Raw genomic sequence first — 15,675 nt, forward strand, 5'->3', positions numbered from 1 at the left:
CTTGGGTTTAAAGTGAACGCGGCTAAGTGCGTTCTATTTATCAATTCAGAAACTCAGAAACTGCTCAGGTCAACGTTATTTTTATTTACTTCTTAACCTCAAACCCATTGTAGCACATGAGAAAATACATAACACGTATAAAGAAACCAGCAGCATATTTACAATAAATGTGACAAAACACTGTTTTTCCATGATAAGCACAATAACCCAATATTTGTACAATCTGACTCTAATGCTACTGTTGTATGTTTTACATGCGAGCATTCATTAACTGTATTTTTTTTTTTACTTCTATATCAAACTAAGCAATGATGAAGTTCATTCAGTCTTCTAGGATGTAGTTGGGATTGACGACCAGAACCACTTCCTCTGTACTTGCAGGCTCGGAGCCCTTTAGGCCCGACTGGGACAACTCGATGAGTATGTGATCCTGGAAGTAAAAAAATGGATGAAGATACGGGATCTAAGAAGATCTGGATCGTAACTGTTTGTGCAGCAGCAAGGACTTACATAGTGCACCAGCCTGTGGATGACCTTCTCGATCAGTCCCTTCTTGTTGATGAGCTCCTCCTCCGACTCGATCTCTGACTCGATCTCCTTCAGGTACCAATTCACCACCGCGCTTTTCTTCAGCTCCTCCTCCTCCTCAGCTGCATTATTTCAAAGCGACGCACACAGTCATTTAGCAGAGCGTTACGCACGAATTAAGTTGAAGGACAAGACATCTTACCTTCTTCTGATCTGCGTAGATGCAGGACCAGCAAGTTGGAGATGCGTTGGTACTCGGCGAAAGACAGGCGCAGGGACGGTTTGGGCTGACTGTCGGTGTGGCCGTTCACACCGTTGACGTGACCGTTGATACCACCGACGTGTCCGTTTAGTCCACCGACGTCACCGTTAACGCCGTTAGGGATGTTTCCTGTATTTTAAATTTGTTAAAAGAAGATAATTATTCACATGGTGGGCAACATCCAACAGAAAAAAAACACTAATGTAGTGCACACAAACTTGATTTTTATATTCAACTCTATCATTACCTCCACCAAGCACAGTGGTTATGTTGTTGCTGGTTATCAGATCAAAAATGGTTTTCAGGAATTGTCGGAAAATTTTGTGTGTGATCCAGATCACCGTCTGAATTCAGGAATTAACATTGCAAAATAGGACCATTTTCGGCAATGGTGCCTATAATTCCACCCAAAAAAAGGGTCAGAGCAATTATTTGGGACATTTTGCCTTCCCAGTACATAGTGTTAGCATGCTAATGTTAGCATACTAGTGTTTTTTTTTTGGCTGGTTTCATGGGAAGACCTATAAACGCTACTATAATGCCATGCGTTCGCATGCTAATACTAGCATAGTAACATTTTACCCATTCTCAAGTAGACACACAAACACTTAGCGCTATTATGCTAAGTGTTAGCATACTAGTGGGTTTTTTTTGCTGGTTTCATGGGAAGACATATTAATGCTACTATAATGCCATGCGTTAGCATAGTAACATTTTACCCATTCTCAAGTAGACACACAAACACTTAGCGCTATTATGCTAAGTGTTGGCATGCTTAGCTTAGCATGTTAGTACTGCTAGAACGCTAATGTTAGCATAGTACAATTTTTAATCGTTTTCATGGGTAGACAATTAGCAATATCATGCTAGGTGTTAACATGTAAACATTAGCATAGTAACATTTTAGCCATTCTCGAGTGGACACACAAACACTTAGCGCTATTATGCTAAGTGTTGGCATGCTTAGCATGTTAGTACTGCTAGCACGCTAATGTTAGCATAGTACAATTTTTATTCATTTTCATGGGTAGACACTTAGCAATATCATGCTAGGTGTTAACGTGCAAACATTAGCATAGTAATAAAATAATATATATAGCAAAGTAACTAATATTTATGGTGTAAATCACATTACGAGGGGGACTATGGCGCTTGGCGGAGTGCGCCGAGTGCTTTTCTAGTTGGAAATGTACAAGTATTGGGTATACTGTATGTAGAGAACAAGGTACATATGAGTGATATGAATAATCAATATGATAGCTACCTTCCTCTGGCATCTCCTCCTCTTCTTGTTGTTCATCCTCTTGTTCCAAGTTGATGTCGGGTGTCTCCACTCTGATGATGGACTTGTTCAGAAGGCGGAAAGCTTCTTTGACATGCTTGGGCTGAACCTGAATAATTTAGGAAGGGAAGACATTTTTTTTTAATATCAGATGGGCGTCAACATGGAGTTGAAAGATGAGTTTGCCTTTTCCGTTTTTCCTGTGAGAACCCACCTCGTCACAGCAGTGCATCCTGGCCATGCCCTCTGACAAGCGGATCATGCTCTCCAGCTGCCTTACAGTTATCCTCCAGGCTGACTTGGTCACGCCCCCTGAGCCGTCACGCTGGCGGAGACGCTTGTACTGCTCGACGATGAACTCTTCAGATTCGCTGGAAATCTGTAAAAGACAGTGACCATTTAGAAAAAAAAAACACTTGGAAAATTGTAATAATGCTAAATAGTGTTAGCGCACCTTTGGTTTGAACTGCCTGGCGAACAGCAGGTACCTCTGGATTTCATCCAAAGAGTACAGCCTGTCCACAGATTCTTCCACACGCGAGTGCAGATCTACGATGCGCCTGGCGATGGCGTAGTCCGTAACCTGCGGTGCAACCCGATTTCACCACAATGCCACATGACCAACCGGTCGCATAAAGTGAGATGAGCGCCTGCTTACCTCATTGCAGTCATCCACCAGGATGAAGAAGAGGTCGAAGCGGCTCATGATTGGCGCCGTCAGGTTGACGTTCTGTTTCAGACTCTTACTGCGGTCGTAACGCCCACTGACGGGGTTGGCGGCAGCAAGGATGGATGTGCGAGCGTTTAGGGTGGCCTGGAGGAGGCACACTTTTGGTTTATTCTTGTCGAAACTGGAGTGGAATTTGTGCATGGAGTTAAAAATCTGTGTCGTTACCTTGACTCCAGCCTTGGTGATGCTGATGGTCTGCTGTTCCATAGCTTCATGGATGGCCACCTGGTCTTTGAGGTCCATCTTGTCAAACTCGTCAATGCAGCACACACCCTGAAGACAAAATACTTATTTGACAAACTAGACATACAGTGGAGTACATAAGTGTTCATGTAAGTGTCTATTCTTGAAAACAGCTAAAAATGCTACTATGCATAACGCCATGCTAATGTTGCTAAGTGTTCATAAATGTGTCCACCTATGAAAATGGGTAGAAATTATACTATGCTAATGCTAATTGCTAATGCTAATTATGCTAATTAACATGCTAACACCTAATATGATAGTCGTGTTTATATGTGTCTACCAATTACAACTGCAAAAAATGCTAGTATGCTAACACCTAGCATGATAGTGTTTATATTGGTCTTTGAAAATTAAAAAAAAATCCGAACACTTAGCATGTTAGTGTTTGTGTCTACCCATGAAAACTGCAAAAAAAACACTAGAATGCTAATGTTAACATGCTAACACCTTGCATGATAGTGTTTGTGTCTACCCATGAAATCCGTAAAAAATGCTAGTATGCTAATGTTAGCATGCTAACACCTAGCAAGATAGTGTTTGTCTACCCATGAAAACCGCAAAAAATGCTAGTATGCTAATGTTAGCATGCTAACACCTAGCATGATAGTGTTTGTGTCTACCCATGAAAACTGCAAAAAAAACACTAGAATGCTAATGTTAACATGCTAACACCGTGCATGATAGTATTTGTGTCTACCCATAAAAACTGCAAAAATGCTAGTATGCTAATGTTACCATGCCAACACCTATCTCAGCGCAATGTACCAGAAAGGCTAAACTTCCTGGAGAAATGCTCTAACCATATTTTTGTGGAGTAACATGCACAAATGCCAAAAATGGACATTAGGGAATCCTGTAAAAAAAAACTTCCTGAATCCAGACGGTGATCTGGATCACCCCCAAAATTTAATCGGTTCTTTCACACCCCATTTCCTTAAATGTTCCTCCAAATGGATGCAGAATTTTTACTGTTATTTTGAACACAAACAAACAGAAACACTGGCAAAAACAACTTCCTTGGCTGAGGTAATAATAGTTTGATTTAAAAAAAAAAATTAAAAGAGAGGCTCACGTTATCAGCCAGCATCAAAGCTCCAGCCTCAATTACAAACTCGTGGGATTCTTCATCTCGAACCACAGCAGCAGTCAGACCAGCAGCACTGCTTGCTTTGCCGCTCGTGTAAACCGCTCTGGGGCTGAACTCCTCCACATGCCTACACAAAAAACACACACACGGTCAGGTCAGCGTGTCCACATTTTTCGTTTTTTTGTCCACATTTAACATCCCCACAGGACCACAATGTATTTGTGTTGGCGCATGGCATCTATTTTGCATCATTTAAGTACCAAATAATTCTTCTGGCGTTTCTTTTTGTCACAAACAAGATTCTAGAGGACCACAGCAGGACCCGCTGCTCGTTGAGATTATTATTATTGAGATTATCTCATTCAATACATTTTTAAACCCAAACGCCAAATCCCAACTGCGTACTTAGATAACAGTATCCATTCACTTTTTCTTTGACTTTGTTTAATTTTATTATTATAATATTATACTATGAATATTATTTCAATTTTTTTAATTAATTTAACATTTTTATTTTTTTTTTTTATCATTTTGTTGGTTTTTACTTTTTTTTTAACAAATATTTCAACTTGTGGAGTACTGCACAAGATTTAAGACTTGATACCTACTTGAGGAACTGGCTCTTAGCAGTGCTGGGGTCTCCCACGATGCAGACGTTGATGTCTCCTCTCAGCGAGGTTCCCTCCATTGTCGTCTTGGGAACGCCTCCGAACAGCATCAGAAGGATGCCGCGTTTCACCTCGTCGTTGCCTGTGCATTCCCAAACCGACAACACCGCTCAAACGACGCGTCTTTTACTAATGTTGGCTTAAGGAGAATGGCGGCACTGACCGTGGATGGTGGGGAAGAGGCTGGTGCACAAGTTATGGTAAAGGTTCTTGTCTTGGCTCATCTCAAACACTTTCTCCCACTCTCGCTCGGTCATCTGGCTCTTGATGCTCTCAGCCGTTTGCTCCTCTTCTCGCAGTTCCTTGCCGCCAAACTACAAAGACAGAAATGGAATAAATAAATTTGGGATGCAAGGGGAGCTCAAAATTTAAGACGGAAAAATACAATTCAGAGGAGGAAAAAGGCAAATTGTGGCACGCACAAGTCAGTGAGGACCGGTTCTTTATTTTGAGCTATATCATGAGCTATGATGAAACTCACAAGGACCTTGTCAATCCATTGGAAATTGCAGATCATTACTCAATATAACAATTTCACTCACGGTTTCGTCTTAGAAACATTAAATTCATCACACTGCAACTTAACACTCAAATGTTTTACCATAAAATTATAGAAACAATTACACTCAAAAGAACCCAGATGGACTTTGGCCCTGTAAAAAGGCAAACTGTGTCACGCACAAGTCAGTGAGGACCAGTTCTTTATTTTGAGCTATATCATGAGCTACGACGAAACTCACAAGGACCTTGTCTACCCATTGGAAATTGCATATCATTACTCAATATAACAATTTCACTCACGGTTTAGTCTTAGAAACATTAAATTCATCACACTGCAACTTAACACTCAAATGTTTTACCATAAAATTATAGAAACAATAGACTCAAAAAACCCGGATGGACTTTGGCCCTGTAAAGAGGCCTGGTCCAAACACGCCATCTTTTTTTTTTTCTTACCCGTGGGTTTGTGGGAGCGACATTACAGGCCAGAAAAGCCAGTCTGTATGACAACTCTCGGACCCCCAGAGCTTTCAGTCCCCTCAGACCTTCAGACTCAAAGCCCTGGGGCCCGCCCACCCTGGTACTGGTCTCAGCTCGCAGACCTGCAGAAGGAATAGAGTTGATGTAAAAAAAAAAATCTTTAAAATTCCAAGGAAAAACAGTCCAATGTGACCGTGAGGAGGATAAAATACCAGGAGTGCTGAGCTGAGAAACATCCGGCACCACAACTAGCGTCCCGGTGAAGTCACATCGGTCGCCGGCTTGAGCCGTCTCCACCGCTTCGGCTCTCAGAACGATCTCTAGCGAGCGTGGGATGGAACCGCGAGGTAGCTCCGCCTGCGTTTCCTGGATACGTACCTGCACACACACACACACACACACACCGCCACTGTATCACCGACACATTCTTCCATCACACACACACACATTGTGAATTTACCTTCTGAAAGTCAATGAACTTGGACTTGTGCGTGTCGAGGTGGAAGCGTGAGCGGTTGTTGCACACGGGGTTGCGGCAGATAGTCGGCGGGGAGTATTTGAACTGCTGAGGGACGTCTTTGATCACCGCCTGACAGTCCATGCACAAGAAGGTGCCGCTCACCTACAAAACACAGCACCTGTCGTCACCTGAAGCTCACGCCCGTTTACGACCGCACAATACGGAAGCCGTGCCTCACCAGTTCAGGGTGGACCGGGTGCGTCCTAACCACCTGACCGCTGATCCTCACCAGGGTCCCGATGCGCATGGACGACAATTCACGGATCCTAAAGTACACATCATTGTATCCGTGTGTTAATCAATAAATGCAAATATTTTCAAACAGTCTTACTTGTGTCGGGAAGGCAGATCTTCCAAGGCTACGTAGAATTCTTTAGTGACCGGAACATTCCCATGATCCCTTGCAAAGTTGCGAACAGCCCGGCAGAGGAAGGGATACACTCTGTAAACAGGAAGTGACGTTAAACTGGAAAATTTGCACATGTATTAGCTCATTCCTGTTACTAAGCAATAACAATAACAATACCTGTGACATTTGTTATTGTTACTGATGCTAATACTGCAGTACTATGGTTAGTATTGCTGCTATTACATACTATTAGATATTATTATACTATTATTAACTCATTCAATACATTTTTAACATACACACATAATAAAAGACGTTGTTGTGATGTTCGGAGTGCCCCTGAATGCGTCTCTGTCGTCATAACAGAGAGCGGGTGAGCATGTATTAATTACGCGAAAATAAATTCAAGTAATTAATGAAATAAAATAGTTAAGTGCTATTTTTAACTGCCTTACTATTAATACAAAAAAACACTTGTAGCAAAGTATTTAGTAAAGTTATTTAAAAGGAAAATAGTCCCCACCTATAGTACTCTTCCTGGATGGTGGTTGCCAGCTCCTGGTTGAAGCCTTCCAGATCAGTAAAGCTAACCAGCAATGTGTTCCTCTCAGGCCGGATCAACTCCTCGGCTTCCCGGACATACTTAACTTCTCCATCTGTGGTCTGGAACCTACACACAGAAGAAGAACAACAACACTAACTGTCATAGTTGCTAATTTTCACATTCGCACACATTGTGGAATCGTTCTAGTTCCGAGCAGCAGCAAAAGCGTGATACTTACTCCTCCAAGAAAGCCTGGAATAACTTCTGACATTTGTCAGCCAACTCGTCTTTCACTGTCTCCCCGGCATTTTCTGTAGTCGCGGTAGCGATGTCCATCTTGAAATAATCCAACAATGAGATACGAAACACACAAAAAGAAAACAAAACAGAAGTACTTCTATCCGGACAAACACGCTCCCAGCAACGAGGTCCACACAACAAGGCGCAGTTCCCGCGAAAAATGACACCACGTGACGTTTGGCGCGACTCTCTGGCCCAATCAGAGCTGCTCGGCAAATATCATTCGCTTGTAGCCAATCAGGATCCTAGCTCTGAAATGACGAAAGTGCCGTGTTGTATTTCACCCGATTTGCTCAAGAATACAATTTGGTTATAGGTATGAATTTGTTCAATAAAAATATTTCTTCGACCTATACTGTATATCGAACCTTACAGAATATATTATATAATAAATAATATGAATTTAGTTTCGTAAAACTTCAGGGTGGTTCAACCGAATTGTTTTTAGCGGGTTTGCCACATGTACTAAATCATATTTGTACGATAATTTCACATCCTGTACAATGTACAATTAATAAATCAAAACACCCCACAATGTACGATAATTTGACCCGTTTAATATATGTTTGCTTATGTTGTGAACTGTCCGTCGTCCCTCTCTCTGCCAGGTGGGGGTGCTGTTCTGCCAGTGGCAGCTTTGTTCCAACAGTGCTGTTAGTTGATGCGATGTTAAAAATGCATTATAAGCTAAACTATACGTGTTTGCTAATGTTTTACTGCAGAAGATAGTACCGAGCAACGTCAATTTTCATCTTCTGGTATGGCAATTTGTCATTTGTCATCTGGCAAACATTTATACTCATGACCAGGTGGGCCAGGTTAATATAGATTGTAATGTTCTTTAACTATTGTTCTTGTCATTGTCAAGTGCTATGATAACATCACATTTTTATAAAGTCATAAATCAAAACACAAGCAATATGTTTACTTTAGTTAAATAAGTTAGTCCTTATTTTTTCTTATTTTTCTTATTTTATTTTTTTCTTATTTCTTATTTAATCTAGAACCACATGAGAGTCTGTAACCCTATGCAATTGACAACAAAGGTAATTATTGTAAACTGAACTTTTTTCCCCCCAGTTTTTGCTCCCATCTTTCATAAGCTAAACGCGTTCGAGATACACAAAAGGCTAATTTATCTTTAATATTGTTCATAAGGCCGTGTAGACTGGTCACAATAAAAGGCCACTGTATAATGCGCAATTATATCACACAGTATAATTCCTCATATTGTCCCAAGTGTTGCGTTAACGTGCAATCTGTGTGCATTAATTACGCTAAAATAAATTCAAGTAATTAATGAAATAAAATAATTAAGTGCTATTTTTGAGAGCCTTACTATTAATACAAAAAAACACTTGTAGCAAAGTATTTAGTAAAGTTATTTAAAAGGAAAATATTCCCCAATAAATGCGAAATATGTTCTCGGGACACAAAAGGCTCATTTATCTTTAATATTGTTCACAAGTCTGTGTAGGCTGGCCACAATAAAAGGCCACTCTATAATGTGCTGCAACGTTGTCCCAAGTGTTGCGTTAATGTGCAATCGGTATGCAGCATTAATTACCCTAAAATAAATTCAAGTAATTAATGCTATAAAATAATTAAGTGCTATGTTGGACCACCTTACTATTAATAATAAAAAACACTTGTAGCAAAGTATTTAGTAAAGTTACTATTTACTATTTACTACTAAGTTACTACATTATTAAATCTAATAATGTAAAACTAAACATTTCAGGTGGCCTTTTATTGTAGCCAGCCTAAGGCCCCCCTGTGCAATAATCATGCTCTCCAATCAGCATCTTGATATACCACACCTGTCTATTATATGCCTGCAATAATACTGAGATGCATTTTTAAATATATATATATATAACTTCATAAAATAACAAAGCGGCTTTTGCATTTTTTCATTTTTCACAACAAAAAGTTGGAACACCCCGCCACAAAGGTTTGACCTCGGCAGGGTTCATTCTCAGCACCATCTGCAAGATGAAACACTCCATTATTTGATTCAAGTCTACTTCTGTTCCCACATCATTGTCATGTTTCCATCCACGCAGAGCGCTCATTCCAAACGCTATTGGTTTCACCTGTCACATTGTATAAATCCGCCAGGAACACCGCAGGAAGTTGTTGCACGCCATTTGGACGGAGCCCCGTCTCTCTTGGCCTCTTTATTTCTCTTTTTGTCTTGACCTCTGATTTTCCCACAATTGTTCACGAGCAGGATACGCAAGACAAACTGTGTCTGACTATGAGGGACCCTGACCACCTGTAGGCAAACACATGGATACAACACACACACACACAATTGGCACATGGTCTTAAGAGCATCAGCATCCTGAAGGTCAGCATGAAGAGCTTCTGCCAAGAAGGTTCAGATTTTGAATCCTGAGGGCAAATACGATCAACTACTTCAGAAAAATTTGTATTTTTTGCGTAAACCATTTTAAAAGCAACAATCCAGTTTGTAGATACCAAAGTTTTCCAAAAGACCTTGTTTAGCGGCCCGTATCACGTTCAAAAAATATAATAAATTTTTTTTATGAATAGATAATTTTTTTTAAATAAGGCAGGAATTTAACAAGAATAAAGTCAACATATTGAAAGAAAAGTTGTAATCTAACCAAAAAGGCCTTATTTTACAATAATCACGTTGTGATTTTGGTAAATTTAGTTATATTGAGTTTAATTTTAAAGAAAGACATTTTGATTTTAACATTGGGATATTACAATAAATGAACAAAGTTGTAATTTTTGGAGAACTTGGTTGCAGGAAAAGGTATAATGTTATGAGAATAAAGTCCAAATATTATCAGAATATTATTAGGAAAATTAATATAATTTTAATTTTAGTAGCATAAAATTAAACCACATATATTGTATAAAAATCGGACTATTATTTAAAAAAAAGAGTAAATAAATTTGTAATTTTTGGAAAATTAGATTTGTAAAAAACATGATAATGTTTTACAAGAATAAAGTCATAATCATGAGAAGAAATTTTACAAGAAAAAGTTGAAATAGTAGAAAAAAAACATAAAGTTGAAACATTCAGGGGAAAAAAAGTAGTAATCCATCAAGAAAAAGTAATAATTTCAGTATGAGAAAAATAATCAAATTTTAGTTGAATAAAGTTGACATATGAAAAAAGGACATTGGAATATTAGAAAAAAACAAACATAACAGTGAATAAAGTTGTGGAAAATAATTTTTCATAATTTTCGATGAAGAAGCGCTGAAAGTAAATTAAGGTCCCGAGTGTCAGCTGATGAAAAGCAAACTCCAGACTGACGTTTGTGAGACAGGAAGAAACAACAATAAACAGCTGCTCTGTTAATGGGATTGCAGAGTTCCTGCTGCATGGAAAAAAAGGATATGAACGACAAAACAACATATCATGGTTTGATAGCCAATGAATTACTTTGATAAATAATCACAATATGCACTTTTTCCGCAGCTCCGATCCAATAAGCTAGTTACGATAACAATAGCAAAACGGTTCTCATCTCTACAGAAATGGGTGTCCAAACTTTTCCCAGAGTGGGCTGCATGAATCAAAGGATACAGGATATTATGCATGCCATACTTTTTCACCTTAGCATGTTGGCCACGCAGTCGAGATCTGGGTTCGAATCTCTATTGGCGTTTGCATGTTGCATGTACATACGTGGCTTTTCTAAGTACTCCACAAACACACGTGTTAGGTTAATTGTCCATAAATTGTCCATAGGTATGAATATTTGTTTGTCTATATGTGTCCTGTGATTGGCTGGCAACCAGTCCAGGGTGTACCGTGCCCCTCACCCAAAAAGTCAGCTGGGATAGGCTCCAGCATACTTCCACGAGGCATATTTCAACTGTCTTTTGTCATTTTTGTGATATTATTCCCATAATATTTTGACTTGGGCTGCACGGCGGTCGAGTGGTGAGTGCGCAGACCTCACAGCTAGGAGAGACCAGGGTTCAATTCCACTCTCGGTCATCTCCGTGTGGAGTTTGCATGTTCTCCCCGTGCATGTGTGGGTTTTTTTCCGGGTACTCCGGTTTCCTCCCACATTCCAAAAACATGCTAGGTTAATTAGCGACTCCAAATTGTCCATAGGTATGAATGTGAGTGTGAATGGTTGTTTGTCTATATGTGCCTTGTGATTGGCTGGCCACCAGTCCAGGGTGTACCCCGCCTCTCGCTTGAAGACAGCTGGGATCGGCTCCAGCACCCCCACAACCCTGGAGAGGATAAGCAGTAGAAAATGGATGGAGTGTAAAGGTGACTATAGGGGTGTTATTCCCTTTCTAGAGGGCTCTAATAATGGTAAAAACCTTACTGTACTAAACAGGTTTTCTATGATCTAACTATGAAAATATTCCCTTAATAATACTGAATTGAGACAGCTGGGATAGGCTCCAGCAACCCTTGTGAGGATAAGCGGTAGAAAATGAATGAATTAATATTATTTATTACTATCATTAACACATATGGTGTCAGTGGTTTATTTGGTCTCAAAGGTGATTGTGCCCTGTGATTGGCTGGCCACCAGTCCAGGGTGTACCCCGCTTCTCGCCCCAAGACAGCTGGGATAGGCTCCAGCACTCCTGCGACCCTTGTGAGGAAAATTGGTAGAAAATGAATGAATGAATATTTTGACTTTATTCTCATAATAATGCAACTTTTCTCTGCATCTGATTTTCCAAAAATTGCATTTTTTGCATTGTTTAAGTACAATATTGTGAAAATTTGTGCTGGAAAAAAAAAATAAATCTGCAAAAAATTTAAATAAGGAAATAATACAAGAATAAAGTCAACATATTAAAAGAAAAGTTGTAATCTGACAAGAAAAATCATAATTTTACAATAATCACGTTGTGATTTTAGTAAATTTAGTTATATTAAGTTTAAATTTTAAAGAAAGACATTTTGATTTTAACGTTGGGATATTACAATAAACAAACAAAGTTCTAATTTTTGGAAGATTTGGTTGCAGAAAAAGGTATAATGTCATGAGAATAAAGTCCAAATATTATGAGAATATTATTAGGAAAATTAACATAATTTTAGTAGCATAAAATTTTATATATTTAAAAGTCAAACTATTATTTTGAAAAAAATAAAGAGCGACTAAATTTGTAATTTTTGGAAAATAAGGTTGTGGAAAACATGTTACGAGAATAAAGTCATAATCATGAGAAGAAAATTTACAAGAAAAAGTTAAAATTTTTATGCTGGAAAAAATGTTCTTATATTAATATTAGGACTTGATGTTATGTTTCTACTTTCATCTAGTAAAGTAAAAAAGGTTTTTGTTAGTATCAATTGTATTTTCAAAAACTATATAAGGCCGTTGCATTGACCTTATTGAAGCTCTCTGCGTTGTTGAGTGCAGCACCGCTCGGCTCTTTGATTGTTTTAGCTGCTTGTTTTTCCTAAAATGAGCTGCAGGAAGTCCTTCCTGTTTTGAATGCCCTATGAATAGAAGGGAATGGCGTGTTGGTGTGTGAGTGTTCACTGGATGGAGAAAGACAGGTAAAGATTATTGTTTTTAATTTTTTAACGTGGTGTTCAGCCACAAAAAGAGATTGACATTTACAAACAAGCGGTAAAGGATTGTGTGTGTGTGTTTTTTTTTTTTTGTGCCGTCTTCATCTGCTTCAGCGTCTGTTTCGCTCACCTCCATCCTCATCCTTGTCTTTGCTCCAGGAAACGGAGCACAGTAAACTTCCAGCTTCTGTTTCGGTCACCTCCGAGTGGAAGTGGTGATGTGGGAAGCACTTTAAATGTGTGTGTGTTTGGCTAAAGTATTCCCACGAGCACTAAGTAGAATATCAGATGAGAAGTTACAACTAAGGCTGTTAGTTTTCAAATGATTTAATCATGATTTAATCGTGATTAATTGTCATTTACGGTTAGTTATAATTGAAATAGAACTACAGTAGAGCCCCACGTTTTGCAGGGGTTCCTCTTTGAGACCATCAGCGAATGCTGAAAAAGTTTTCAGAAAAATGTCTCATCCTAACCCCTAACCCTAATTTCAGATCAACATTTGCAATAAAAGTGACTTGGAATTAGCAGGGGGGTCCAAACTTTTTCCACCAAGGGTCGCCTACTGAAAAATCAAATGATGTGGGGGCCACTTTTTTAAGGTGTTTCTTATGGTTGAAGGATTTTTAGTATGACCTTTTTCTCCTTTAATTACACTTTTTTACTGTTTTTTGGTATTTTTTGTAAATTTTTATTGAAATATTTATTCTAATAATATTTGACTCTTTTTTTTATCTTGGTATTATAATTTTTCCCCATCCCAATTACAACGTTATTATTTGTTTTGGATATTCTTCCTTTTACATTTTTCAACAAAATGCAATTTTTTCACTTAATAGTAAGTGAAAAAATTGCACTTTCACTTAATATTAAGTGAAAAAATTGCATAATGCTATATTTCTTTTAACTATAAGAAACACCTGAAAAAATGTTCAAGTGGCCCCCGCATCATTTGACTTTTCAGTGGGCGACCCTTGGTGGAAAAAGTTTTTCAACATGATGCAATTTTTTCAAAAACAAAATTGAATTAAAAAAAAAAAAATGCATAACGCTATATTTCTTTTAACTATAAGAAACACCTGAAAAAATGTTCAAGTGGCCCCCGCATCATTTGATTTTTCAGTAGGCGACCCTTAGTGGAAAAAGTTTTTCAACATTATGCAATTTTTTTCACTTAATATTAAGTGAAAATGCAATTTTTTCACTTACTATTAAGTGAAAAAATTGCATAATGTTGAAAAATGTAAAATGAAAAAAGTCCAAAACAAAGAATAATGTTGCAATTGGGATGGGGAAAAGTTACAATATCAAGATAAAAAAGTCAAAAATTATTAGAATGAATATTTTGCTCTCTTAATATTTTGCCTTTATAGTTTTTTTTCCTGTTGTGTAATCAAGATATTAACCACTGTAATAAAATAACAATAGGTTGTGCACTCATCGGGTTCCAACCTAAGCTTTGTGGGGGGGTCGGTCACACTCCATTTCAGGACCTGTGTGAAGTCGGCCCCCAGCCCACAGAAAAATCTGTTTGAAGAATCTCAATCGTTCATGCTTATTTGTGCTATTAAATGTTTTAACATTTATTACTGTATTGTTTTTGACATTTTGACAAAGCTTTTCATGTAAACGCATTATAAGAACTGGTTTGGAGTCCTCCTTGTGGACCTCCTGACCCCTCCGTGCTCCCAGTTCTCTGGCGTCACAAACTGATTATCATCGATCTAACGTGCACGTCCACGCACGCCGTCTATTCACTCACACGCAATACATGTGATTCATTCTGTGTTCATAGTCAAGTCCTGAAACGCAGTTTTGTTTTTCAGAGGAATTTCACCGTGTCACCGTGAATGGGATCGGCACAGATGTTTGGAGCCAGGTGGGTGATCATGAATCGACACAAAGGTGCTGAGATCAGGTACGTGTACACCTGTTGGAAAATACTTGTTTTCCCTAAAAGAACACGTGAGTACATCATCTCTTTCCCATGACACGCCTGTGATTGGATACATGAAAATAACAAACAGGGAGACTCATTGACGTTCAGATATACTAATCTAGCATGTTTATGTGTCTTGAATATGCTTAGTGGGTACCGAGCAGGACTCACAGCTAGGAGACCCGAGTTCAATCCCACCCTCGGCTATCTCCGTGTGGAGTTTGCATGTTCCGGGTACTCCGGTTTCCTCCCACATTCCAAAAACATGCTAGGTTAATTGGCGACTCCAAATTGTCCATAGGTATGAATGTGAGTGTGAATGGTTGTTTGTCTATATGTGCCCTGTGATTGGCTGGCCACCAGTCCAGGGTGTACCCCGCCTCTTGCAACGAAGACAGCTGGGATAGGCTCCAGCACCCCGGCGACCCTCGTGAGGATAAGCGGTAGAAAATGAATGAATGAATGTCCGAAAAGGAGTAGGAAAAAGCAGATCTTATTGAATTCTGACCCTTGTGTTACGTGTTACCGATCATTTATTTTGCATGTTGACACTTAAAATTTAGCCACGTCCTGTTTTTTTCATTTATTAGAAAACTAAACAATATAAAATAATTAATTTTATTAATTTTATTAATTAATTAATTTAAAAAATTATATTTTTTTGTAATGTGGGAGAAAACCGGAGTACCCGGAA

The 15,675-nt window shown here is 38.8% G+C and overlaps 1 protein-coding gene across 2 annotated transcripts; it reads right to left on the reverse strand.

The window, feature by feature from the left end:
* Positions 1-58: 58 nt before the first annotated feature.
* mcm6 (minichromosome maintenance complex component 6) lies at positions 59-7,697 on the reverse strand. 2 transcript variants are annotated; one of them, XM_058067297.1, is made up of 18 exons: positions 7,436-7,697; positions 7,177-7,323; positions 6,636-6,746; positions 6,483-6,570; positions 6,245-6,406; positions 5,997-6,162; positions 5,761-5,906; positions 4,967-5,117; positions 4,744-4,885; positions 4,121-4,262; positions 2,968-3,075; positions 2,731-2,886; positions 2,527-2,655; positions 2,287-2,451; positions 2,055-2,181; positions 731-919; positions 511-650; positions 59-430 (listed from the first exon to the last, which is right to left on the reverse strand). In XM_058067297.1, the coding sequence occupies exons 1-18, from the start codon at positions 7,531-7,533 to the stop codon at positions 323-325; spliced, it is 2,475 nt and encodes an 824-aa protein (XP_057923280.1). In that variant the 5' UTR covers positions 7,534-7,697; the 3' UTR covers positions 59-322. The 2 variants fall into 2 exon arrangements, with proteins under 2 accessions (XP_057923280.1, XP_057923282.1); XM_058067299.1 differs by having other exon boundaries at positions 60-430; positions 6,636-6,752; positions 7,183-7,323.
* Positions 7,698-15,675: the final 7,978 nt, after the last annotated feature.

The sequence above is a fragment of the Doryrhamphus excisus genome, chromosome 3 (genome assembly GCF_030265055.1).
Source record: "Doryrhamphus excisus isolate RoL2022-K1 chromosome 3, RoL_Dexc_1.0, whole genome shotgun sequence".
Classification (NCBI taxonomy): domain Eukaryota; kingdom Metazoa; phylum Chordata; class Actinopteri; order Syngnathiformes; family Syngnathidae; genus Doryrhamphus; species Doryrhamphus excisus.